General features: G+C 49.3%; 1 protein-coding gene across 2 annotated transcripts; it reads left to right on the forward strand.

The window, feature by feature from the left end:
- Positions 1 to 644: 644 nt before the first annotated feature.
- PPP1R10 (protein phosphatase 1 regulatory subunit 10) lies at positions 645 to 25,363 on the forward strand. 2 transcript variants are annotated; one of them, XM_050919502.1, is made up of 20 exons: positions 645 to 729; positions 1,159 to 1,562; positions 14,657 to 14,774; positions 15,885 to 15,971; positions 16,329 to 16,464; positions 16,603 to 16,654; positions 16,760 to 16,837; positions 17,139 to 17,309; positions 17,614 to 17,719; positions 18,188 to 18,297; positions 18,525 to 18,625; positions 18,881 to 19,028; positions 19,384 to 19,539; positions 19,862 to 20,108; positions 20,630 to 20,705; positions 21,049 to 21,246; positions 21,738 to 21,849; positions 22,737 to 22,838; positions 23,163 to 23,660; positions 24,189 to 25,362. In XM_050919502.1, exons 3-20 carry the CDS (start codon positions 14,668 to 14,670, stop codon positions 24,296 to 24,298), a joined length of 2,595 nt encoding a protein of 864 aa, XP_050775459.1. In that variant the 5' UTR covers positions 645 to 729; positions 1,159 to 1,562; positions 14,657 to 14,667; the 3' UTR covers positions 24,299 to 25,362. The 2 variants fall into 2 exon arrangements, with proteins under 2 accessions (XP_050775459.1, XP_050775460.1); XM_050919503.1 differs by lacking the exon at positions 21,049 to 21,246 and having other exon boundaries at positions 24,189 to 25,363.
- The last annotated feature ends 915 nt before the right edge of the window (positions 25,364 to 26,278 follow it).

The raw sequence follows: 26,278 nt of genomic DNA on the forward strand, positions 1-26,278 counted from the left end.
AATCAAAGCCGCCTTGGCAGCAGCCATCTTTTTCCACGTGACCACCGAGTTAGTGCGGTCACGCATTCGCCTGTTTATTTTTTTTAACGAAACATCCGACTCGACAACTCTCTCCCGCGTGGGCTCGCAGGTTAGAAAGAAATGTTGCAAGGATTAATAGGTTTAGTTTGAAACGTGCGGGATGATCATTGCGCATGCGCTTACCCATTTGTTGGCACGCCTGCGCACAGCTCGGAGCGGAATAAAAACTGCGCCACAAGCTGGACAACGCCCGGCGTTGGCTGCGCATGCGCACAACCTTCAGGACGACAGTTAAGGAGAATCAGCCGGCCCCACCCCTGCGCATGCGCGGTATAGAGTGTCTCTTTACACTTCCGCAAGGGCGCTGCCCGCTAGCCAAACCCGGTCACTCCGCCCTCCCCCTTCGCGCACGCGCGCTGGGGCCTCTTCCTAACTGCGTCACAACCGTCGCCGATTTTAAAATTGATTTTCGATCTTAGATCCCGCTCGCACATGCAGAGGGGACCTCGGTGGCGTGTTTCGCTAGGAGTTTTAAATCGGTTCTCGAGTAACCAGCCGTTGGGTACGAGGGAGGAGGGGGAGCGGAGAGGACGGAAGCTTTGTTCTCGCGCCGCAGCACAAGCCGCAGGGGGGCGGGGCCGGAGGGCGGGGCCGCATATAAAAGGCGCCACCCGCGCGCTGTTCGGCCATTCTGGGGTCTGGTTAGAGGTAAGTACTGAGCTCTGAGGAACGCGAGGCTGGGGGACAGGGCGGGGGAGGAGTGGTTTTGGGGGGCTGCTGTTAGCCCTTCTGAATGACCTTGATTATTAGTAATTGCTGCTGCTAATTAACCCCCTGGGTCTGAGGCAGGGCGCGGGGCTTTTAACTGAAGCTGGGTTTCATTTGAACCATGAAACTCCAAGTCCCCCCCCCGGGTTGGTTCCCCATAAATCATCATTTTCGTTCCCAGTCGACAGATTTGCAAAAATTTACCGCAGCCCACATCCCAGTGATTTCTTTTTAAAAAAAAACCTAAAAATTAACATTTTTGCCAAATTTTGTATCTTTGTAGTTAAAAATGTTGGGCCGGGGGGTTTCCTTTTGTGTCTAAAAATGCTCATTGCAGTGTTGTTTTTTTTCCCTTCTCTTCTGTTCTAGGTTGGTTTGGTCTTGAGACTGGCGTCGAATTTGCTACGAGAAAGAGAAAAATCCCCCCCCACTTGGTCCTTGGAAGACACAAAAAAGCAGCCACCATATTTTCGACCGTCCTTGGGAAGCCGTTCAAATTCTTTGTGACCTGAAGGAAACTGCCACTTAAACATACCAAAAGACCAAACAAAAAATAATTAGCAACAACCTGTCCTGATCCTTTTTTTAAATCTAGCAACTTTTTGCATCTCTTTATCTCGACAAACCACCAAAAATCCCCAAAAAGTTGCTGTATTTTTTTTAAAGCCATGACCAAAACCAAATCAATTATTTTTTTTCTTTAAAATACACCACTTTAATCAAACAAAAAAATAACAAACCTTGAAGCGCTGTCGACGAAAAATTATTGGATAGTAAGTGTCGAATTTTCAACCAACTGACCAAAAAAAAAATTCCTCCTCTATCAAAAAGAATTAACGCCAGGAAGAAACCAAAAATGTGTATATAATTGAGAGGAAAGTAGGCTTTGTTTCAAGATGGTTAACCCTTAAAAGTCAGGCATTTTGCAAAATATGAATGCATATTTATAAGGAGTACGATGGTCTCTTAGACAAATCCATCGTCTCCACGAATATGAAGGGTTAATGAGCTCCCATACAAAAGATGGCGGTGACTGAGCCATAAAGTATCGCTTTTTTGTGTGGGAGACAAGGAAAATGAGCAATCTGTACATAAAGATTGCAGGGTAAGGCTGTAAGTGGCAAGGAAAGCAAAAAAATCAATGGCATTAGACGATGGGTTGGTTTAAAAAATAACCTTATGGTGATATGTCAAATCCATTTCTAGATTTTTAAATTCAATGTAAATGCTAGGGTTTTTGGTGTGAATTTATTTTTTTAGCACCCGGGGTACCACTTTAATAATGTATTTGCTTATATATGTAGTAGTTGGGGCGAAAGGGCAATCTTTAAGAATTGGGTGGCAATCTAGAAATAAAGATTGCAAGAGTTGGTTTTTAAAACTTTCAAATCTTGTTAAAACTCAGTAATTTAATTTTTTAAAAGAGCAGCGTGAAATTTGATAACATTAGACTCCAGTTATAACAAAATCTAATGTGTTTTTAAAAATGTGATTCTCGCTTTCTATTTTCCCTTCCCTACTAAAGATGGCGAAGCTGTTTTGTCTCCTTGTCTTTGTTCTGGCAAGCAGCATTTTTTTTTCTTTGCAGATCCCATTTTTTACCCCCCACCCCACTTTTTCTGCCCCTCCCATACTTTGGAGGGGGACAAATTAGCCCTCCCCCCCACGGTGATGGGGAGATTCTGTAGTGAATCTTCGGCTCATGCTAACAAGAATTGGCTTCCCCTCTTGTATTTTTAATAAGTGTAGCTTTGTAGGATTGAGATTATAGGATACAAAGAGGGGTGGGTGTGTATGTGTGTGTGTATATATATATCTATGGTGGGGGCTGTATTGTTATATGAATTCCTTCTTAATAGATACTGAAGCCTTTTTGTTTGTGGGTTTTTTTTTCCTCCTCTCTCCCTTGTGCTTCTAAAATGGCGTCTGCCTCATTTTGTCTCTTCCTGTACAAAAGCAAGAACCCATGGGCAGGGAGGTGATGTAACCAGCTCTGAGCAAACTCCTCCCACCGACTGACTCGCGTTTGGAGGCATGGGATGGAGGGAATGAGATGCCGGGGGGGGGGGGGTGGCGGAGGAGGAGGGGAATGCACCCAGTGCGCGTGGTCCCCCCCTTCCCCTTTCTAAACTGTTCTAACCAAATTCCACTCCTGGCTGTTTCATCTACAGGAATTCTCTAGGTGCAAGTTAATATATGAGTACAAAGTATGATCCTAAGTCCGCCAGGTTTCTTTCTTTTTATAGGTTTCAACATAACCGAGTTTGGACCTCCGCTCTCTTGTCTGTCTTATCGGGCTGTATTTGTAACTTACATTGGTTTCTATCCAGCTTCCATGCTCAGTAAAGCAGACGGTCTTGCTTTGTCTCCCTCAGACTTTCTGAAGGGAAGTGGGGGAACGTTCCTCTTGATCAGTTAATGTAATCTGATTTGTTATAACAGATGTGAAATGCTATCACTGGACTCCAAAGGTGCTGTACATAACCCACAAATCTATTGTCAAGGATATTCTGGGGATGGGAGGGGGTGCGTGCATTTTCTCCAGCCACACACACCCCAAGTGTCGCCTTGGGCAAGGGAAAGGTAAAAAGTCTTGTTTTCAATTAATTTGCCACATTCCACAGTGCCATAGTTCCTGTACAATGTACTAGGAAAAGAAGTGATCATTAGGAAAAAAAGGGAAGCCCTCATCAAAGGGAGGGGAACAGCCACAATTCACGGGTAAGCAAACCTTTCTGGTATTAATTACATTTCACAACCTTCATTTCTGTTCCAGACCACTTTGCTTATTTCTTTTTGATTCTTCTTCCATTGTCAACTCCGCGCAGTGACAGCGACTGATGCATGCAGAGGCTGTAAGGATATTTTGAGTCTTGATTTAAGAGCTTGCCAATCTAAGACAACTACAAATTTAATTTTTTGAGACTTTGCATTAGAGGAATCTGGTTTCTTTTACCAGAGCCAACCCATTGGATCTGCATGAGCGTCCGATAGCATTTAACCAAGGAGAGGCTGCTTTTGTGACTGAGAGCTATTTTTTTTAACTGCTGGATATTTTTTTTCTGGACTGTTTCTAACATGAAATGGGACTTCACAAGGCAGATTTTTCAAACCCAGCAGGTTAAATACCTGCTGCAGTGTCCAGTGGTAGCATTTCATGCAATGTAAAGCAATTCAGCATTTTAGTCTCATGGGGGCTGAACAATATACAGCCTGTAATGGCCTGATCTTGAAGCATTGAGCTGCAATCCTTTTGAAGTCATTAAGAGTTGTTCTGGGTGCTGAGTTTTTCTCGGGGTTGGGCCTTAGCAGCTGTATGTGTAGTGCAGGTAGGACGAGGTAAGTTGTATGCAAGCAGCAAATTTAGCAAAGGCCTTTCAGAGATTGTGCAGATCAGTGGGTCCACTTAAGGCTGACACACTGGGACCATTCGCTGTGTTGTAGTTGTGTGCACTTCTAAATTTCCAAGCACACAGAAGACTAATGGAGGTGAAATATGCTAAATAAGGAAAATAACAAAAGATCCAGCCAGAGAGGTTGATGAAAGCAGCAATGGCTCTTGCAGCCTCTTAATAAGAATAAAAAATCTATTTAATTTTTTGAGGAAAAACATTTAATGAGAGGAAAACTTTTTTTGAACCAAACACGAGGAAATAGACCAGAATCCATTCAGACATTTAAATAGACAACACACTTGATCGGCTGAGTTTTGTCAGGCAAACATGTGAAACTGGGATCTGTCTGTAAAGGCTTTTTCTTAAAACAATTTTTTAAGAAAACGTGATCCTCAATTTGGGAGATTTGAAGATGGGGTTGAAAATGAACTAAGGGTAAATGTGGGTGAACACACAGTGGGTACTGCTAAAACTTTCTCTTGCCGGAAGCCTAAATGATTGCTGAACTTGATGTTTGTTCTGTGCAGCCAGTGATCTTTATCTAAAGAGAGCTCAATAGCGGTTTGGCAAAAGATGGCTTTTAAAAGTATTTTAACACCACACTTCAAAAAAAAAAAAAATCCCAATACAGAAGTTTTTGTACTTTAGTAGTTCCTGATTGGTGTTAAGAGCACCTGAAGTTTACTGGGTAAGGAATGCAGCTTTTGTTCTAGAAGTCATCTGCTCCTGCTGTCTTTCTTCCCTCACCTTCCTGAAGTTATCATCTCATGGTCTCACTCATGTGGGTGAAGATACGAGATGGGGTTGGAGAAGTAAGACACTGAGGGACTAAAGGGGCCAAGATACCATTCCAGAAGCTGAACTCTTTGCTGTAGCCTAGTAACCTTGACAGCCACTGGCAGGTTCTCTGTCACATTTGAAGCCTCAGTTATGCTGAGACCATTTGTGGACAACGTATTGTAAAGGTCACTTCGGATTTGAGGTAGCTTGGCCTCTTGGTGAAGCTCAGTTTAGTGTTTAGACCCCCAGGGAAAATAATTCAGGTGTGAGAAAATCAATAGGTCTCTGAATACATGGGGGTCCAGATCTTTAAATTTAAAGATCTGCCTGAATTTAGTCTTGTTTTAACTCTGCTGTAGTCACGGAAGTAGTTTTGTCCTTTCAAAGGGAAGGGGAGTACTTGTGTTTTTCAGAAACAAACTAATCCTAGTTTCCTTGCCATAGGTGGAAGGGGAGGATTATCCTGTTAGAGCACAATGCTGGGAGATGGGATTCCTTATCTGTGCCTGGATTTGGGAAAGAGTGTAGATAGTGCCAGAGAATTTGGTGCTTGGGGCTAATGGGTCATGTGTGTATTTTGGTGGGAGTGTGGTAGTTAAGAAAAAGGACAGGGGGGTCTTTGGGAGTCTGGACTCCTGAATTCTAACCCTCTGGCACGGAAATGGAGACATAAGCAGATAAAGAAAAAGCCACTAGCTCATTTCCCCTTCCCCATCCCTACTGGGGACTGAAGTGGGAAGACACTGTGAGGCTTGCTTTGTTGTTACTAGAGGGCTTTGAGAGCCTCAGCTAGAAGATGTTACAGAAGGGTTATTCCATCAGGATGGTTTTAATCATGATTTAACAAACAGCTGTTTTTGTAACATTACAGTAACTGGCAGTTCTCAGTCACTCCCCAGTGTTAGGGATTAGAATACCAAGTCTTAAAAATCCTTTGTGATATATATTAATAGGATTATAGGATATGAAGATGTCTGTCTTCATTGGAATAAAATCCTGATTTCTCTCTCTAAACTGTAAGTACAAAACAACTCTCCCTGTGGTCTCCAGTCATATGGGATCTAACTTCTCAGCTGTACTGGAACACTACTTGTGGAGGGGTTTAAATCCTAATAGATCAGTAGCTGTGCTTTGCTTGTGGTATGTCATCTGTCCTCTGTATCTTTCTATCCCATCCAGACCCTCAAGGCTCTCTGTCTGTGCCATGTCCATAGCTGCTTGTAACCCCTCTGGATATGCTTACTTCAGTAGATCCCATCCCCCATTGCATTCAGAAATTGACCCAGTCTGTGCAGGATTCCTGTGTCTTTGGGGGCAGGAGCGCACAGCTGTGTAGTTTTGATGCTCTTTACATCAATACTGACTGGCTAGATCTTGGCAGTGGATAAATTATATGTTGCTCTGAAGAGAGTCCCTGTTGTATGACCTGCTGCTTAAAATCAGCTTCCCGTGTCGTCCTTGGCTTCTTATTGCCCATAGGCACTCTCATTACCACTGGGAGAAATTAACTAGATCCCTTACAAAGGGGTGAACCACAAATTCAAATCTAACTGGACTAAAAACTTTTCCATCTTTTTCACTCTAGGCTCCCAAAAATGGAGTTTAAAATACAAGGCTAAAATCATAACATCTAAAAAATGCCTTTATCTGTGTTAACTTCAGCTCAAACCCAAAGGATATTTTGAAATCTGTCGTCGGAAAAGTTTGGTTACTTCCTCTCTTTCTCACAAAGGAGCGCGCTAGTTCATGTTTTGTTTCTATTTAATTTCACTTCTGGTTCTCTGCCCTAAAGCTGCGATGTTTGGGTTGCAAATTGGTGGTGGTTGAATTTTGTTGAACTTGTTAGATCTTGTAAATTTTAGTCTGCTTAAAAAATGTCTTTGTTCTTGTATCCTTTTAAGTGATAGTGAACCAGTTCAATGATTCATGTTCTAGGATAACCTCTTTTTGGCTAAAGTGTGTATCTAATGCTGCTCTTCTCCTTACTAGCTTGACCTGTTCTGATTTTTCTCAGAAGGAAGTAATCTGTTGACACGCAGACATTGACTGTACCTTGTAAATGACCATGCTATTTGTGTATTTACAGAAACTGCCTTTAATGTTGGGTAGAAATATGTAAGACTATTGCTTAAAAGTTCACATCTCTGGAAGCATTTCTTGCGCCCTGTAAACTATAGGCCTGATGTTCAGACTTACTGACTTCAGTCTAGACGGTCAGGATTTCTGAACATCCATATTAGGATTTGGAGATGGAAGCTGATATTTATCATGCTCTCTGTTCTGCAAGTACCACAAATTGGTTTCTGCCCTGCTTCAGGACTAGTTGAGCAAATGTTGTCAATGCTTTATTGTTTAACCAGGACTAGAATTAATGCTTGGAAGACTTCAGCCACTCACAGTTGAATCTCTGCTCTTTTGGTTAAATTCGAAGTACAGCTCTACTCAGAGAAGCAATGCTGTAAAAGGCATTGTGTGGCTTTTTGTCCCTAAACTCTAGATCCTGTTTAGCAACTGGCAAATAAAAATGGCTTTCTGCCAGCCCTGCAAATTCAGGCTGGGATTCAGTTGTCAAGCTAGGTTCAGTCTTGTTTTCATCAGGAATAGTTGGTACAAATTAATTTCTGCCTTTATTTAACCTGATTTCAGTAAGCTTACCCAGATGTGACTGCAGTTACACTGCAGCTCATGGGTGAGTCTAAAATAGAACGTGGCACACTCCCTTAAAGCCTTTTTGGTTCTGTGGGGCTAACAAGGATCAAATGTGTTATTGTTAAAGTTAGCAGATCTAATACACACAGGAACCAGAGAAGATTCCTTTAGAGAGTAGAGCCATGCCTCAAAGGGTTTCAGACTAGATCACCCATTCATTTCAGTGGAGGTGAACACCTAGCAGACATAGCCAAATTCTTGTCTGTTCAGTTATATTGTGCTTACCTTTTGATTAGCATTGTGTGCCATAAACAGCTGCAGTGCTCCACCCAAGAGGCGACTGCATTTCAGGAGCCGGAGTGAAGTGACCGAGCTGTAGCTTGTTTTTCTGGGTAGCCTGCTGTCTGAGAGCAATGTTTGTCTTAAGCCTGCTCCTTGCTGTGTCTGGCAGTGGAGTCTAAAGTCAGGCTTGATTATTTCCATGGCCAACAGCAGGCCAAATTTTCCAACCAAAAATTCAATTGCAGAAAGCCTAATCTATTGCTTAGTGCCCAGAACATGTGCAGATCTGAGCATTCAAATGCAGTGATTTGTGTTACTTTAAAAATAGACACTAAGGCCGGAGTATGACTAATACCATAGAATCTGTTTAAGGAGCTAGGATGAAAATGGTAAATAGGCAACCATTTTCCATTATGTAAATTTCATATGAGGCATTTGTTCTCCATGAAGCAGGGGTATGTTGACCACACAAGTTTTGGTTTCTCTTCCACCATTGACACTGCTTTCAAATCAAATGCCCCTGTTGGGAAGGAACGGACAGACATGCTGCTTGTGATGTGAACTTCTAGGGTGCATGCAAAACAGAAACTCTGGGCAAAGTCATGAACATTTTATCTGTTTTTCTAAAGCTTTGCCAGGAGTTTCTGCTGAGACTGCAGTTTCTTCAGGTTAACAATAGAAAAACTGTTTTCCTATAAAAGCAACTTGAAACTGTTCTTTAAAGTGTGTTTCTCTTCTGAAGCATATTTCTAAAATGGCATCTTGTCAAATCACAGATAATGCCTTTCTCATCTAGTGCTTTTTATCAGTAGATCTCAAAGCGCTTCACAACATTCATAGTTTCTCAGCGCTTCTGTGAGGTAGAGCAGTGCTGTTATCCCTGTTTTACATATGGGGAGCGTGAGGCCTAAGGTCCCACAAGAAATCTAGTGGAGTGGGGAATTGCACAGAATTGGGAACCTTAGGTTATAGTGCTCTAACACTGCACCCATGCTCCTATATTAAGATGTCTGATTGCAGAACCAGATTTGCTGAGGACAGAATCAGACCAGCAGAATCTCTCTAATGGGAGATGCACAAGCAATAAAAAAAAAAGTTGCTTATCCGATCCTGGCTTGGGTTTGTAAGGAGCCAGGTAGCAAAAACCTACATATGTATCCTGACATGCTTGATTTGGGATCATGGACACACAATACCATTTCATAGCAGTTTTTCAGAGTAGAATGCTATTTTCTTTCTACATACCTGAGCTGGTTGACACTGAAATAATCCATGTTCAGAGTTTGTAATTTAGTCACTTCAATCCCCTTCCGGTTGACTGGGGGTCAAGCAATTGGCCCAGCGAGTGGGATCAAACTAGACACGTATCTGGCTACGAGTGGACTTCACTCTAAATTAGGCTTAAATGTGTAACTGAAACCTTAACTATGCTTTTCGATCTTTTCAGAGGTGAACTCAAAAGGTTTTGCTGGTGGTTCTCAAACTGGGGGTGGTGACCCCTCAGGAGGTTATGTGCAGGTCGTGAGCTGCCAGCCTCCACCTCCTGCTTCACCTCCAGCATTTATAATAGTGTTAAATGTAAAAAGTGTTTTTAATTCAAAAGTGGGGTCACACTCAGGCCTGCTGTGTGAAAGGGGTCACCAGTACAAAAGTTTGAGAACCACTGTTGAAGGCTTGAGTTTAGGATAGGGGGTCAGTCGTTTTAGGAGAAAAGATGCCATCTGGTTTGAGGCACAGAGCTCCTTGGTTCTAGTTTTGTCTCTTGAGCAGGGAGCCTGGGAGTCAGGACTCCTGGGTTCTGTTCCTGGCTTGACTACAGACTTCCTGTGTGACCTTGGGTAGATCAGAAGATAGATTGATCTTTATATTTTTGCCTATAAAATGGGAATATTAATTTGGTTCCCTAAAGATACCTTCCTCCCCCACTTTAAGTATCTAGTTCTTAAAATACGAGAAACTTCAGGCTTCTCTCTTGAATGAAGGGACTTGGAGACTATCACTGTGGTAGGAGTGCATGCTGAACATTAATTCAAATGTAAGCTGTAGGAACCAATCCTGAAGTAGGAGCCTTTCATCTGACTTCATATTTCTAACCACTGGCTTCACTCCACTTGCTTATTGTACACTCCTGCCTAGGTGGAATGCCAAGAAATCCAGAGTTTGGATTGCTCTGGCGCTTAGAGGGGGGTATCTTATCAAAGTATGAGATCTGTGTTTAAGTTCTTACCAAGCCAGTTAACTCTCTTAACAAAAACTTTGCAGTTTGCCTTTTAAACAGATGTTCAAGTTATCTTTGCAGAGACTGAGCTAAACTTGCAATTAATCTTTTTTGAAAAAGCTTTTAGTAAGTTCCCATGAGTGCCTACAAATTCCAGTAAGCAGAATCATCTCTATCTGTACCAAAGGCAACTCCAAACGTGTCAAGCTTTAGCAGTGTGCCAAACAGTGAAATTGAATAGAAACACGTCTTACTGCTTGAGCAGAGAAATACTGGAAATAAATAGCATAAACAGTAAAGAAAAGAAAAAGCTAGAATTTTTTTAACTTCTGATTTTAGTCTTGTTCAGGCAGGGAAGGGGTTGGTAACACAGGAAATTTCTTTTAAATTGTCTAGAAACTAATATTTGCTCACAGTTGCCAAGCATATGGCTGTCTTAGTCTTTGCTCTGGTGTCCTTTAGTCCAATATTGCACTTATCGGAATAGTTGCATATGCTAATACATAGCTGTTGCAGCCTGTCATCTGTGCATATAAATCTGATGCATGTGTATCTTTTTTTAATAGAACTTAAAATCTTTGCTGGGAACCCTGAGCAATGGAAGCTCCCACTCTTCTTTACTATGCCCAGTTGTGCCGGGGGGAATTCACATGCTTGCAGACCTTCCTGCAGCCTCAAGGCAACAAAGTGGAATTCTTATTTGTTACCTTGGTCAATTCTGTGTATTCGTCTGTATCCTACCTACGAAGCAAAGGGATCTCTTATTTATAGATCTGTCTAGACTTAGAACTGTCTTACATCTCCTCCTCTCTCGTAAGCATGGTACCTGGTCTTCCAGCATGGAGTATGATCAGGGCATCTGGTGGGATTTCCCTAGTGGGATGAATTGCCATGGCTAAGTTCTCCTGTGTACATAACTCTGTGTTTGATCTCTTGTGTGGATGGTGACAGGTGTCGGATTGGCAGCCCTGGAGACTGAAGTCCTCTCTTCACCAGCAAAGCACGTCCAAGCCTGGCAGCGGCACTGCGAGCTTTTTTCCCCTACCGAAGCGCATTCACCTTGCGTGTAGAGGAGGAGGCCACCTCTGGGGGGTGAGAGGGGAATTCAGTCTCCATGGCCTGTCCCGCTCTCTGCCCAGAGCTGCAGGCACAGAGACTGTTCAGCATGGATGCCTTGCAACTGGACTGACACCCTGTACCTCCCAAACTGATTCCCCCCCCAAGCTACCGAACGACTGTCAGCTGGTAACAACTTTCCATCGCTCCCTACTGTCTAGTTTTGCTCCCACTAAACTCCTCTGCCCAGTAAGTGATGGTGGATCTCTGCAGTTAACTTGGAGAGAGACTGTATTGGGGAGGAGTTCACACCAGACCTTGGAAGAGCTGGCTGTGGTTGGATATTTTTCCCCTCCTGCTCGGAGAAAGGACTTTGCTGAAAAGGCAGCGACGAGGGGATCTCTTCCTTCCATGTTGAATCCAGCCTCGATCAGCCTGCCACAGCCGACAAAGTTCTGGAACTCAGCCATGCCGCCCTTCTGTGTGTGTGTGTAAATTCTCCCTCCTCGCGCCAACCCCTTTGCTCCCACAAGCAAAGCTGCATTGGCAGCCTTACACACAGCCTCACTTGTTTCAGTGCTGTCTCGGTGTCTGTGCCTCATGCAATATACGTGTAACTTACCAACAGGGAACATGTTGCCTTAGTGTCACTCGTTACTATCGACACTAATTATTCCTCGCTGTACAACGTGGGGACTGTTTGCGCCTAGGCAGCTACACTACACTCCCCCCCCCCCCCCCCACCCGAATAAGGGTAACATACAAAGGCAGATCTATTGTGTGTTGCTGAAGCAGACCTAGCCACTGCGTCTCTAAGCAATGTCCCAGCCCTGGTCCTGCTTGTCTACTTCTGTTGTAGTTTAACCTGTATTGTTACAAGCTTCCCAGATAGGCAGTAGTGTGAGGGCGCATTAACCTATCCACTCCTCTATACTGCAAGTAGTTTTCATTCCAAGGGGTGAGTGCAGTGTCTCCTCGTGGGACCCCCCCTGTGTTCCCTGGGCTGAGAGTTAATGGGAGGCTATTGCTACCATGAAGGAAAGCTGATCTGCTTGAACTGGGCCTGCTGCATCCCAGTCATCTGTAAGCTCTGCCATTCCTGTCTGCACCAGATCTCAAAGGAGCCTGTACTAAGGGGAAATAGTCTCAGTGCTCCAAGTCACTGCTCAATTAGTCATTTGTTAATGCATGCTCAATCTTTTAAGAGGGACAGCAGTAGTCTGTGCCCCTGCCCCCCCCCCCCCTTAGCAGTTGACTGACACAAAATAGCCTGACTTTAAGCCAGCAATTCCTGATTTTTGCAATCCTCAAATTCCATTTACTCTTCTATAGTGCAGGAGCCTGTGACAGACATACCACTGTGCCTGAGATTGGGCTCTGGTCCTCACCCTGGATGTAGGAGAAATGTCTGCCTTGTTTGCAATTCACTTTAAAGGGCCATGGCCGAGACAATTAATTTCTCCAGTTAAATCTCTTCAGACTGAGGCTTCTACCTTGCTCCCATGGTATGGTTGTTCTTGCACTAGGATCTGAGACCATTTAACTAGCCTGGTCACTTTCACTTTCCCAGTCTGTTAAATTTCTAAGTTCCAGGCAGGGCATGCAATGCCTGGGAGAGTTGTGTGTGTCTATCCACACACGAAAGTCTCTCTTCAATGAAATTAAGATTTATATGAGAGGACAATTTTTAAAATCAATTTTTGGGTGATAAAGCCTTGCCAATGGCCCTTCAGCTGCACTCAGTGTCTTATCTAAATCTCCCACTAATTGTTTGAATTTTTTTGCCGGCACCAACTCTCACACTAAGATATACTGTTTACTGTTAGGATATCTACCATAACCCCTTTACATGCCAGGGATTCACACCATCGTTGGTCTCATTGGGTCTGAAGGACCTAACGGAAACAGTGGAGTGATGTATAACTTTCAAGCTCAGAGTCCTGGCAAACAGAATAATTTATCCATGCATGACTGACTTTGCCTCATCCTGATTTTGGGAGAGAGTCAAACTTTATATCGGCCATTTGCCAGTTCCCCTTGAACATTTTTCCCAGCGTCCACCCTGAAAGGTCCGGTGCAACATCCAGAGAAAGGAGCTCTGTCTCAACCTAACCCTTTCCCCTTTATATATAAACTTTTTTTCCTCCTCTTGCAAAGCTAAGACCCAGTTGAACAATAAAGCCAAACAGATTAGATTTCCCCTGCCATGCTTGTTGAAACCAATTCACTTGTTTCAGGGTGCCTTCCATTTCGGGATGCTATGAAGAATTGCATGAAGGAACAACTTGGCAGAGTGTTTCCCATTGCTTTTTCTTTTGTCCTCTGCATTTTTTTTTTGTGGCTCTGTTGAATTTTTGCTGTTTAAACATGTACCTGTAACTTGGTGCATTACATTTTCTAAAAACAAAATAAACTTTGTAATTTACAATCTGTAACTTGTGGCTGTTGGAAATGTTATGGAGGAAAATTAATAAAAAAAAACCACCAAAACCTGTTAATCTTTTTTAATAGCATAGCCCAAAATGTCCTATTTGATTATTTTTTTGTCTGGGTTTTTTTTTTCTTCCAATCCAGGCCCCTCTATTTAAAAAAAAAAAAAATTCTTTAGTAACACAGCTTAGAAGATTTACTTCTGCAATGGCTCTTTCTAACAAATGAGATTCCAACACAACCCACTGCCCTCTCTCAAGTAGAACCTTTTTCGTTTTGTATGTAGGTAATCAAATTTAGACAGATGGATTGAAACTTACAGCTGCTGATGTATTTTAGGCCCCATTCTCATAAACAACATTGCATCTCAAGTCAGTATTAGCTTTGGTTATCTCTGTAAACTACTGAATATTCCAAGGTTTAATCCCAACACCTCTCTTCTGATCAAGGTCTCTGGATATAAATTCTTGAGTGTGCAGTAACTCCTAAACTAAAAATTAGTCTCAGAAAAAGATCAGCATTCTCCTCTCTGGTTTGTCTAAAAAGAGAATATTGACTTGAAAACACTTGTGTGTTTGTTCATGGTTCAATAAATGGTATCGTGCCATAAACTTGTTAGTCTCAAGGTGATTGAGTGGGAACATGACTAGAAAGCCCTTAGTGAAGATACTCCCTGCTCTGGATTTTCTCCAAGTATCTGTCCCTTTGTCCTGTTTATTTCCTAAAGAGTTGGGGGAATACTCGATCATAGAGGAGACAGGTTGGCAAAGAAAGAAACTAGAGTTCTGATCCATCCTGGTTAAGGCCCTAGATATATGCGTTTGTAACTGTGAGTGTGCGGTTAGGAAAATTCTAGTTTTCCGATGCTGAGAACTGATCTTTTCCGAGTGGGTTCTCTCTTTACTGATGGCAACAATAGGATAATACTTTGTACTCGTATAGTATCTGTACCCTTCCTGATCAAGTGTGGATTCCACTTACCAGTGCAATATCATCTCTGTGCTCTTTGCTGAGAGTAACCCCTTTTTATTTTTTCTTTCTTTCTTTCTTGCCTCAGAATTGTCCATCATGGGTTCTGGACCAATCGATCCTCATGAGCTCCTAAAAGGATTAGATTGCTTCCTGGGGAGAGATGGAGAAGTCAAAAATACAGAAGGGGTCACCAAGATTTTCAAGTAAGTCTCTAGCTTAAATGTGCGGTTGGAAGAATTTTTAACATGGCAGGACACAATGTAGCAAAACCTCAGTTTCCCAGAGTAGAGGTAGGCAGCTGGTGCTGTGTGAAAATGACCCATCAGAGCAAAGATGTTTGATTGTTTTAAGTCTTTTCCCTTCCTTGTCTTATTTATTAAATGCTGATCTGCTTGATGATGGCTGGCATTAAAGTTATTGGGGGCTTTTTAAGGTAGTTTAGAGGTTTTAGTCATGCAGAGGCCAGATTCTCAGCTGGTGTGCATCAAAGTAGCTCCATTGGAGTCAATGGAGCTGCCCTGGTTTAAACCACCTTGGGGATCTGGCCCCGTTCGCTCCAGTGGAACCACAGCTGACTTGCACCAGGTGGGCAGTTGGCCTGGGTATCAACATCTTCAGTGGATTTGGATGCACATCTTCAGTGGAAGATGTGCATCCAAATCCCCTAGGCTGCTTTGATGTTACTCCATCCCCTTGTTTCAGAAATGCATCCAGTCCTCTTCTTAAATGTTAATTGATCCTGGATCTCAGTGGAAGTCCCTTCTGCAGGTTGCTTGAAGGCATTTCAGTGTATTCCCAAAGCTCTCCCACAACTGCCTTGTCCTTCAAGGTGTGGACGAGGCACTGGGCAACTATAACTGCTCTATAAATTATTTACTCCCCCCACCCCATCAAAAACTCCTCTCCAATTAAAGGGAGATGTGTGACAATGGCAGAACGTTTTAATCTTGGGCTAGATCCTCAGATGGAGTAAATTAGTGAGGTTTCTGAATTTAATGAGAATCCCATCCACTCTGAGTCAGCCAATTCCCCTGGATGGGACTGGGTTAGAGCCAGTGCTCGCTGGAGCAGAAAAGCCTCATTTCCATCCCCTCTCAGCCAGTCAGTCCCCCACCAATGGGGGAGCCAGATTGGAGCCAGTGCACCACAGAGGGGAAAGAAGCCATATGCTATTCCCACATGAGTCCTGTTAATCCTTCTTGGCCACCAAGCCTATGGGGTCTGATTTCATGGCAGTTCATTTGTCATGTGCTCTGATATCTCTGTACTGCATCAGCCCAGTTTCTCTTTCATATCTCCCCTCCTGCTTGCAGTTTAATGAAAGATGCACAGAAAATGGTCAGTCGCTGCATCTACCTGAACATCCTGCTGCAGACCCGGGCGCAAGACATCCTGGCAAAGTAAGAGTCGTGGACGGTTCCTTACAGAGAGAGGGGCCTGGGAATTGGGTTATCCCTAGCTCTGGGAGGGGAGTGGGGTCTAGTGGGTTAGAGAAGGGGGAGCTGGGAGTCAGGACTCCTGGGTTCTCTCCCCAGCTCTGCCACTCACTGTGTGACCATGGTTGGGTGTCTTTTCCGCTGAGGTGCAAAGTGGTTTTCAGGGAGGTTATGGGGTTTTAGTGACCCATCTCTGGTAGGTGCTTGGAGATCAATCCTGGGCTGTAAGGAGTAGGCAGAGATGGTACAAAGTTTGGCTGTAGCCAATGGCGGGGGGTAAGGTATGACACCAGCACTGACCTGGCTCTACTCTTGTCCCAGGTTCATCCGGGTCGGGGGTTACAAACTTCTCAACACTTGGCTCACCAGCTCCAAGGCATCCAGCAATGTGCCCCTACTGCAGCAGATCCTGCTCACGCTGCAGCACCTGCCTCTCACTGTGGATCACCTGAAGCAAGTGAGTAAAGCAGTCAGTGCTGACCCGGTGGCCCAGTGCGGTGCTAGGGGGCCCTGTGCTGCAGGGAACAAGGTGGGGACCCTGTCCCTTGCGGTCAGTGCTGACCCTAACCCTCTGTCCCTCTCTGATCTCTTCCAGAACAACACGGCGAAACTGGTAAAGCAGCTTAGCAAGTCGAGCGAGGACGAAGGTAAGAGACCGCTCTGTTGCATGTGTGCGCGCCGTGCCTCCTCCCATCTAATGGAGCTTGGTGCAAGCTGCCCTGCGCTAACCTCTGTCCTCTCTCCCCTTCCAGAGCTCCGCAGACTGGCCTCCATCCTCGTCAGCGACTGGATGGGCGTCATCCGCTCCCAGAGCAGCGCGCAGCCTGCAGGTGAGTCACGCCCCTGAAACACGCCTAGGAGACCTTGATTGAAATGGTGGGGCCCCAGCCGTCCTAGCCCAGGCCCCTTGGCCTGCTAATGGGCACCCTCCCGGCAGCATCCTGGGTCTGGACTCTCTAGCCGTGGGATCCCTGCCACTCTACTGCTCAGTGGCTCCTCCCATAATCTCGCATCCAGACGTGGGCAGGCTGCGGGCTAGTCCCTGGAGCCTGAGGGTGGAGGAGCTGTTATGGTGGCATCTGCCTTTGGGACTTGAACCCCCCAGGAGCCTAACCCTCCCCTTCCCTGCAGAGCGAGACAAGAAAAAGCGGAAGGAAGAGAGTAAGGGCAAAGCACCTGTCCAGGAGAAGCCTCAGGAGGCCAAGGCGGAAGCCAAGGCAGAGGAGACGCCGGAGAAGAAGAGAGAGAAGCCAAAATCGCTACGCACCACGGCACCCAGCCACGCCAAATTCCGCTCCACTGGTAGGTACTGGGAGGGGCATCTCTCAACTTTTCGGGGGGAGTAAGAGTCCTTGGATGGGGTTCTGTATGGCTGTTCCCCAGTTCTTGCACCCCAGAGGTGGCTGCATCTCAGGGCAACTGCTGGTCGCTGTGCAGCTGTTCCCCAGCAGCCCAACCCCACAGGTGGCATTTCTGTATTTCTCCACTGGGTGACCGATCCCAACATAAAAATCCTTTGGGATCCTTGCAGATAAGGTACTATGGAAATGTATGTGGTTTTGCCTCGTTGCTGTATTCTGCTAACCTGAGCTCTGCTTTGCTGTAGGGTTGGAACTAGAGACTCCCTCACTAGTTCCTCTAAAGAAGAACCCCAACGCTGTAGTGGTGTCTGAAAAATACAACCTGAAGCCGATGCCGATAAAGAGACAGAGGTAGGTCTGAGCACCCCGCACTGCTCTGGGGAAAGCGTCGCGACCTTACGCCCGTGGCTTCCTCTGTCTGCCTCAGCTTCACACTCTGTTCCTCAGTCCTGAGAAGCACTCTGTGTGGAACTGAGAGGCAGGACTCCTGGGTTCTAGCCCTGGCTCTTGGGAGGGGAGTGGGGTCTAGTGGTTAGAGCGGTGAAGGCTGGGAAGCAGGTCTGAGTGCTGAGGGGATTTGCCCGAGGCCCTGTGTGTGGTACAGGCCCAGCATTGGTAACCTTCCCCAAGCCGCCCCTGCTTGCCCCTTCAGCCCCCCTGTAAAGCAGCTCTAGGGTTGTGCTGTGCTTCCTGTGCTCTTCACACCAGATCGTAACGTGATCTGGGCTTGCCTGGTCCTTGCTCAGGGCAGCGTCTGATCTCTTTCCTGGGCTGTGGCCTCAGCGTCTCAGTACCATGTCTGTTTTTTCCCTCCCTCAGCACATCCGCCCCCTCTGGAGACAACCCACCAGTAGAGAAGAAATACAAGCCTCTGAACACCACCCCCAACAGCACCAAGGAAATCAAAGTCAAGATCATCCCCGCGCAACGTGAGTTCATTGAGGTCCCGGTAGTCAGGATGCCTGAGTTCGAGCCTCAGTATTGGGTGGGGAGTGGAGTCTAGTTGGTGAAAGTAACGGAATTGCAGGGTTGGGGCTGAGAGTCAGGACTCCTGGGTTCTATCCCTGGCTCTGGGAGGGGCAGGATAACACAGGAAGTTGCAGGTGCGTGGAGCTTCAGTTTGTATAACCTCTTTCGTTTCCTCCCCTCTCTGCAGCAATGGAGGGCTTGGGCTTCCTGGATGCCCTGAACTCTGCCCCTATCCCGGGGATCAAGATCAAAAAGAAAAAGAAAGTCTTGTCTCCTACGGCAGCCAAGGTACAAACACCTCAAGGTGGGGAATGGGGGCTGGTGGGTTAGAGTGGGGGAGGGGGCAGGGGCAGCAGGCTGAGATGCAGGACCCCTTGGTTCTGTCCCTAGATGGAGGAGAGAGGGGCGTTCTGGTGGGTTAGAGCAGGGGAATGGGAGGCAGGACCCCTGGATTCTGATGTCAACAATGAGAGGATAGTGGGGTCTGGGAGTTACTGGTTCACTTCCAATTACACTGATTCCACATTTCTCTCTCTGTCCCAGGCGAGCCCGTTTGAAGGGAAGCCAGCCCCAGAAGCGAGCACTGCTAAGCCATCCTCTCCAGAACCTGCTACTGCATCCGAACCGATGGAGGTGGATCGGCCCGGTACTCCTGTGCCAGCAGTAGAGGTCCCAGAGCTGATGGAGACCGGTACGGATGGGGAAGGCTTTGGAGCAAACGGGTTCTGTTGTGCTAACTCTGGGTGGGTGGTAGGTGTCAGCCCAACATCCTGGCTGTGTTGGATCAGACCTGATGTTGCCACCCAGGAGACCATAAAACCCCTTAATGCATGTGGCCGGGTGTGCTATGCCAGCTGGGATACAGCTGCCTTGGTGGGCGGGGGCAGCCCCTGTGTTAGCTTAACTGTGGGGCTGGCAGGGCTGTCTTCACCTGGGGGTCCTGGGTTGGGCCCAGGAGGCATTGGCGATGGTTGTTAGATCCAGGCTCCGTGGGGGTGTGTGTTTTGTGTCTGGTTGCTGAGCCGCTCTGTGTCCTGTCCCCACAGCCTCGTCCGAGCAGAACTCGGATGCCAAGCCCTCCGAGAGCACCGCTGACTCCACGCGGCTTACCAAGAAGGGCAAGAAGAAGAAGACAGTGACTTGGCCTGAAGAGAGCAAGCTGCGGGAGTACTTCTACTTCGAGCTGGATGAGACTGAGCGGGGTGAGTACTGGGGCATGGGCCTTTCCCTCTAGGGGGCACCAGCTCCCATCCGGCACTTGGGGTCTGGGACATGGGGCCTTTCCCTCTAGGGGGTGCCAGCTCCCATCCAGCACTTGGGGTATGGGACATGGGGCCTCTAGGGGATGCCAGCTCTGCTCCAGCACCAGGGGACTAATTGGCTTCTCGAGTGGGAAAAGGGATACAAGGCCTTAGAAGACCTGTTACGGAGTGGGGGTGTCGCACCCTTCCCATCGGCTGGACAGCAGCAGCCTGTCTGTCTTCTGATTAAACCCCTCCCTGTTTCTTCTTCTCCCCCTGGCAGTCAACGTGAACAAGATCAAGGACTTTGGCGAGGCAGCCAAGCGGGAGATGCTGAAGGACCGGCACGCCTTCGAGACAGCGCGTCGGCTCAGCCACGATGCCATGGAAGAGAAGGTGCCCTGGGTTTACCCCAAGCTCATCGACCTCCCTAGCCCCCTGGTGCAGCCGGGCAGCGGCAGCCGCGAGAAGTACACCCAGGCTGAGAGGGAGAAGGGCATCCTGCAGGAGATCTTCCTTTCCAAGGAGAGGTGGGTGTGGCCCTGGGGGGCAGGGTGAGGGGTTGGAAGGGTACTGGGGGTTCAGGTCGGGGCGCCATTTCCCAGTTGGCCAATGTAGGCTTTTTGCCCCCCTCTAATGGCCCCACTGTGCAACAGCCAGCGTGTCAGATTTAAGGCACCTACCTGTATCCAGCATGGCTCTGTCCCTCTCTAGCAGCATATGAGCCAGCTGCTGCCTCTGAGCCTGTTGACCTTGTTGTTTGACTCGGGGAACACAGACCCTGTTTTCAGTTCCCGCGGTCCCAGCAGATGAGACCCCCCCGGGGGCCTCTCTGGGTTGCTGGGCACCAGGATCCCTCTCTGACCCTGCTGTCTTTGCTTCCCATGGCGGGTGGATGCTGGGTGGGTGGGTGTGTGGACCTGGCCTGTGAGGCTGTGCCTGGAGCTAAGGGGTGGGGGTGGGCATCAGGTTGTGCCGAGAGCCCCATCAATGGGGGGGCTACAACCACGTCTCAGTGCTAATTTCTGACCAGCATCTCTCCTCTCCACAGCGTTCCAGACAGTCCCCACGAACCCGACCCGGAGTCGTACGAACCCCTGCCGCCCAAACTCATCCCGCTCGACGAGGTACGTCTGGCCCAGGGCCCCGGGTTCTCTGCCCTGCTTTGGGGGACAGAAGGAGGGGGCCTGTTGGGGTAGAGCAGGGGGATTGGTAGTCAGGACTCCTGGGTTGGCTTCTCACTGTGGAAGGGGTCTAGGGGTTAGAGCAGGGGGTTCATTTCCCAGCTCCCTGGGGGCCCTTCCTCATTCTGTGTCTCTGTCTTCCCTGTATAAACAGGGAGGGGGCTAGAGAAGGGCAAAGGCCCAGGAACCCAAGTGCCCAGCCATGACCCCCAGCCCCTGAGGCTGGGGCGTCCTCCTCACCCTCAGCCCATCCTGACTCCAGTGTCTCCTCTGTCCCCTCTCTCAGGAATGCACCATGGACGAGGCCGCCTACCAGGAAGGACTCGACCCAGCTGCCGCCTCGCAGTCTCCCGACGGAGCCGGGGCCTCCAAGCTGCCCCCAGTGCTGGCCAACCTGATGGGGAGCATGGGGGCCGGCAAGAGCCCTCAGGGCCCCAACCCCAGCTCCTCCATGAACGTGCAGGAGATCCTCACCTCCATCATGGTAATTGGAGCTGCTGCGTAGCCTGTCTGACCCTATAGGCTCCACGTTGCGGGAGGGTCCGGCACCAAAAGGGTAAACTCTGCGCTGCTCTGTGGGTGGGGCCTCCCTGGCCCATCTTCCTCCAGAGTGGACCAATGCTTCCCCCTGCCACCCCACCACTGCTGGAGCGGATCATTGGCCTGGTCTCCCTGCATCCAGCTTGGTTGAAGGTCCAGCATTTAGGGGGAAGGGGAAACTCGGGCAATGCACCATCTGAGCAATAGTTGCGGTCAGGGGATGCGTGGGGCGGTGGGACTCTTTCCTATCACCACCTTTTCCCAAAGCGGTTGAGTCAAGCCAGCCCCTGGCCCCAGCTAGAGGGGTTAATGGACTAGCACAGTGACCTGAAGTTAGAGAGAGCTGAGGGGGTGTAGTGTGGGTGGGTGGGTGGTTGTGTGGAAGGAGGGACACTCTGTCTAACCCTGCCCCTCCTGTCTCCCTTCCCTGCACAGGGCGGGCCCAACAACCACAAGACGGAGGAGCTAATGAAGCAGCCGGATTACTCGGACAAGATCAAACACTTGCTTGGCAACCTCCAGACACAGCCCCCGGGGCCCTCAGGAGGTAAGAGACCTTTGGGGGGCACTGACCCTGTTCCCACCTCCTGCTGCTAGGAGAAAATCCTGTTCTGCTGGTCGCCTTCTGGTTTCTGTTTCTTTGCCTTCTGTCTGTCTCGATGGGGCGCTTGGGACTTATAACCCTACAGCTCTAGGGGCTCTGGCAGGCGGGTGATCCAAAGGACGTGACCTTGCTCGGTTCGAGTGGCTGGGGTCAGGGGAGAGCTGGTGTACCCAGCATCCTGATGACGACATCATGGGTGTGCAAGTGCATGTGTCTCAGATTGTGGGGGGCTCAGGGCCCTGCGCTCCCCACTTCCTGCAATTCATGGTGACTCTCAGCCAGCCAGTAAAACAGAAGGTTAATTAGACGACAGGAACACAGACCCAGCAGGGCTTGTAGGTACAACCAGGACCCCTCACCCAGGTCCCTCTGGGGAACAAGGTCTTACACCCCAGACTTGGGGTTCCCTGCCTCTGCCCTGCCAGCCCAAAACTGAAACCAAAACCCCCTCCAGCAGGCTCTCTCCCCCTCTCCCTTTGTGCAGTTTCCCCGGCAAAGATGTCGACTCTCCCCACCCCCCTTCCTGGCTGAGGTACCACCCCTCACCTAAAGTTGTCCCCTGCTCGCCCATTCCCCATGCAGACAGTCCCAGTAAAACTAAATGACATTCCCAGGTCAATCCACCGCACTCCCTCTGCATCACAGCAGGTCTGTGTGATTTCCTGCTCTGGGGGTTCCAGGAGAGGTGGCCATGTAAACATGTCCTGGGTTAGGATTGGTGGTTGCTGTGAAGGGGTGGGAAGTATATCCCTGTATTCCTCCTCTCCCCCCCTCCCCTCCATTGTAACCCCACTGGCTGTATTTGACCCCTCTGCTCTCTTGTCTTCCAGTGCCCCATGGGCTGCTGGGCCAAGGGCCTCTTGCCAATGGATTCCCACCTGGACCAAAGAACATGCAGCATTTCCCTCCCGGGGGGCCGGGACCCATGCCTGGTAAGTAGGAAGCTACCATCTTCTGGGGGTGGGGTGGAACTGTCAGACCTTCAGCTGGAGTGTGCTGGAGTCAGTAGGGCCTGCTGACCCCAGTGCTGTGCTGTGGGGAGTAGGGTAGAGGCTCGATAGGGGGCACTGCCCTGGCAGTCAGTGCTGGCGCCAATGCCCCAGTATGGTGCTAGGGGATGCTGTGCTGAAAGGAGTGGGGGGCTCAGTAAGGGGCACTGTGTGGCATGGAGCAGGGTGGGCGTTTGGTGTCTTTCTGCCCTGGATGCTCAGAAGAGGAGTCTCTAACCTTTGTGCCTCTCTCTCTCTCTCCTCTAGGTCCCCATGGTGGCCCAGGGGGTCCCAGCATGCCCCCAGGTCCCGGCATGCCTGGTGGGCCCAGGATGATGGGCCCTCCCCCTCCCCAGCGAGGCGAGTTCTGGGATCCCCCTGACGGCGGCATGCGGGGAAACCCTCATGGGGGTATGCGAGGGGGTGGCCCCGGCCCGGGGCCTGGACCAGGCCCTTTCCACCGGGGGCGAGGCGGGGAGCCCCCTTTCCGGGGGCGAGGAGGAGGTGGGCGCAGTGGCGGCCCCCCCAATGGCAGAGGCGGGCCTCCTAACAACGGCATGGGTGGAGGAGGCGGCCACGGCGGAGGTCACGGCGGCCATGGTGGAGGCCACGGCAGGGGCCACGGCGGCCATGGTGGAGGCCACGGAGGCGGCGGCCATGGTGGAGGCCACGGAGGCGGCGGTCATGGCGGTGGCCACGGAGGAGATCACGGCAGAGGCCACCCAGGGGATCATGGCCGGGGTCATGGTGGAGGCCACGGAGGAGGTAACTGCAGGGGGCTTGGCTTGCCCTCTAGGGGGAGCAGAGGGCTGTGGCTTTGGAATGGCCCTGCCCCTATGTGGGAGGGGCCTGTGAGTGCCCCCTCCCCTCCCCCGTTTTTATCCAGCAGGTGGCAAGGGCCTATGGGGGAGACCCAGCATGCATTGCACCCATTCGATCATGCAGGCCCTGCTCCTTGGGGGCGGGGCCCAGAATGGCAGAGACCCCCTATGGGCCTGTGAGAACAAGGGAGACAGTTTCAGCTGCAGCATTGCATGCTGGGAGCTGTAGTCTGCTCCTGGTGGCACAAGTGGAGCACTGCATGCTGGGAGCTATAGTCAGCTCCTAGTGGCCCAGTTACAGTGAAGCATTGCATGCTGGGAGCTTTAATCTATGCTCCTGGCAGTCTGGGTTAGGGTGGAGTGTTGCATGCTGGGAGCTGTAGTCTCTCCCCCATTCCCTGCCCTGCTCTGCCACCCCTCTGGCCGTGCCCCGCCGCCGTGGCTGACCTGCGCCCCGTTTTCTCTCACGCAGACATGTCAAGCCGCCCCGTGTGTCGCCACTTCATGTTGAAAGGCAGCTGCAGGTACGAGAACAACTGTGCCTTCTACCATCCCGGAGTGAACGGGCCGCCCCTGCCATAGCGCCCGGGGCCCTCCCCCCACCCCGCTGACGCCCCGTGAAACCGCCCAACACAGCTGCCCCCACTTCATGGACTCTGGGGTGCCTGCTGTCGGACTTGGGCTGTATCCACCACTTATGGCTTCTGTGAGGCCTTGTAATGCCCAGGGGAGGGAAGGAGCAACCCCCCCTGATGGCTGCTGCTACTGAGGAACCACTGCGGGGGGAATTCCCCCCGCCACTCCACTCCCTCCTGTGTCGTTTTAACCTGATGGAGGTGCTGATGGGACCTGACTCCTGACTCCGCGCCCCCCCCCCCCCCAGTGACTTTTTACAAGCACAAGAGCCGCTGCCTGCTCTGGGACCTGGGGGCAAAGCGGGTTGTTACCACTGTGTACATCTCTGTGGAACCAGCAAAGGTGTAAAGGGAGGGTTGCCCGGCTTCTTCACCCGGCTCCGGGCTGTGATCTGTCCGTGGGTTTGCCTGCTGCAGACCTACTCTGAAGACATTTTGCCTGGGGAGACTTGGCCCTGAGGAGCAGCCAGCCGCACTGCTCGGCTCCCCCAGAAATACTGCCCTCCCAGGCATGTGGTCAGGAGACTTCTCCCTCCATCTGACAGCGGCAGGATACCAGTCCTTCGGTTGGGGAGGAGAGGGGTCCCTTAACCACTGCCCCCCACCCACTGAGCAAAGGGAGTGCTTGTTAACTCCACCCCCTCCATGGGATTGTCCCCCCATGTGCGTGAGAACGAGTGGGATCAGAGCTCCTCCCCTTGCTGTAAGTACCCATCCTCGCCACGTTGATGACTGCAGACACGCGACTCCCCTTGGTGCTAGCGAGTCATTGGTTGGGTGGAGGGGGGGCATGAAGCTGTTTTCTGTGAAAACGGACTGACTTTATTGCTGTTGGCATCAGGGGGCTTGGTTTGTTTCCTTTCCATTGTTTTATTTTTTTACGGTCTCTCCTTGAGACATGGACTGTCCTACCCCTCACCCCCCCCCATTGGTGCAGCCTCCCCCTTTTGTTTTGTATATTTTGTACATTAGTAATAAACATGGTGATTAAAAAAATTGGATCATCTAATTTAACTTTGGTGTCTGTGCTGGCTGTGTGGGGAAGGAGCCATCTCTGCGTCTGTACAGTACCTGGTGCGGCAGGGTCAAAGTCTACGGCTGGAGCCCATGAGCACTGCCAAGGACAGAGATAGGCGCCCTGCTGTGGCTTTTCTCTCTGATCGCTTCATCTTGCCACTGAAACAGGAATGAGCCAAACCCCTGTCAGACGCACAGGGGAGACATTTCCTCGTTCCTACAGTCCTGCTGATGGCTGGAACGCAGCAGGGTCCTGGGAGTTGGACTCTAATTCCTACAGGCTAGAATCCCTCAATCCACCCTGACTTGTTAAAACACTTGGCACGCTGGGATACCTACCCAGTGTGCAGTGCATGCAGAACTGGTAAAGTTGCCCAACGCTTCCCTTTACAAGCGCTTGTGTTCATTTGCTTATAATTTTGCCACACATCATCCATTTGGGCTGAAACTTTCAACACTGCGTGTCTGCCTCAGGTTGAAATGTGGGAGAAATTTCAGCGAAAACGGTTTAGCCATTTCTAAGAATGAGGGTAAGGAAAAGCACCTTATTTTGCTCAAGCCAAAGTGTTCTGGTGACCCTTTCTTCAAGAAACTCTAGCCTCCCTGTGTTTCAGAGCAGGGACTCAAAACTGGGCAAGGGTGTAGCCTGTGTGTCAAGGTTAATGCGCCTTTAGGCAGCCTCAGGAAAATTTTGCCTAAATTTGGCCACCTCATAAGCCTTTGGAAAATTGTGGTTTGTGCACTCTCACGGGAGATGCTTCAGATTTTAGCTGCAAGTTCTCCAAAGATCCTGTGTGTGCTCCACCCTTGGGCTGAGCACGGCTTCCCCTGTGATTGCAGCTATAGGCCGACTGTGCTGGGCTCAGGCAATGTGGAGAGAAACCCGTCCCATTCACATGCAGAGGGGACA

The sequence above is a fragment of the Gopherus flavomarginatus genome, chromosome 12, assembly GCF_025201925.1.
Source record: "Gopherus flavomarginatus isolate rGopFla2 chromosome 12, rGopFla2.mat.asm, whole genome shotgun sequence".
NCBI lineage: Eukaryota > Metazoa > Chordata > Testudines > Testudinidae > Gopherus > Gopherus flavomarginatus.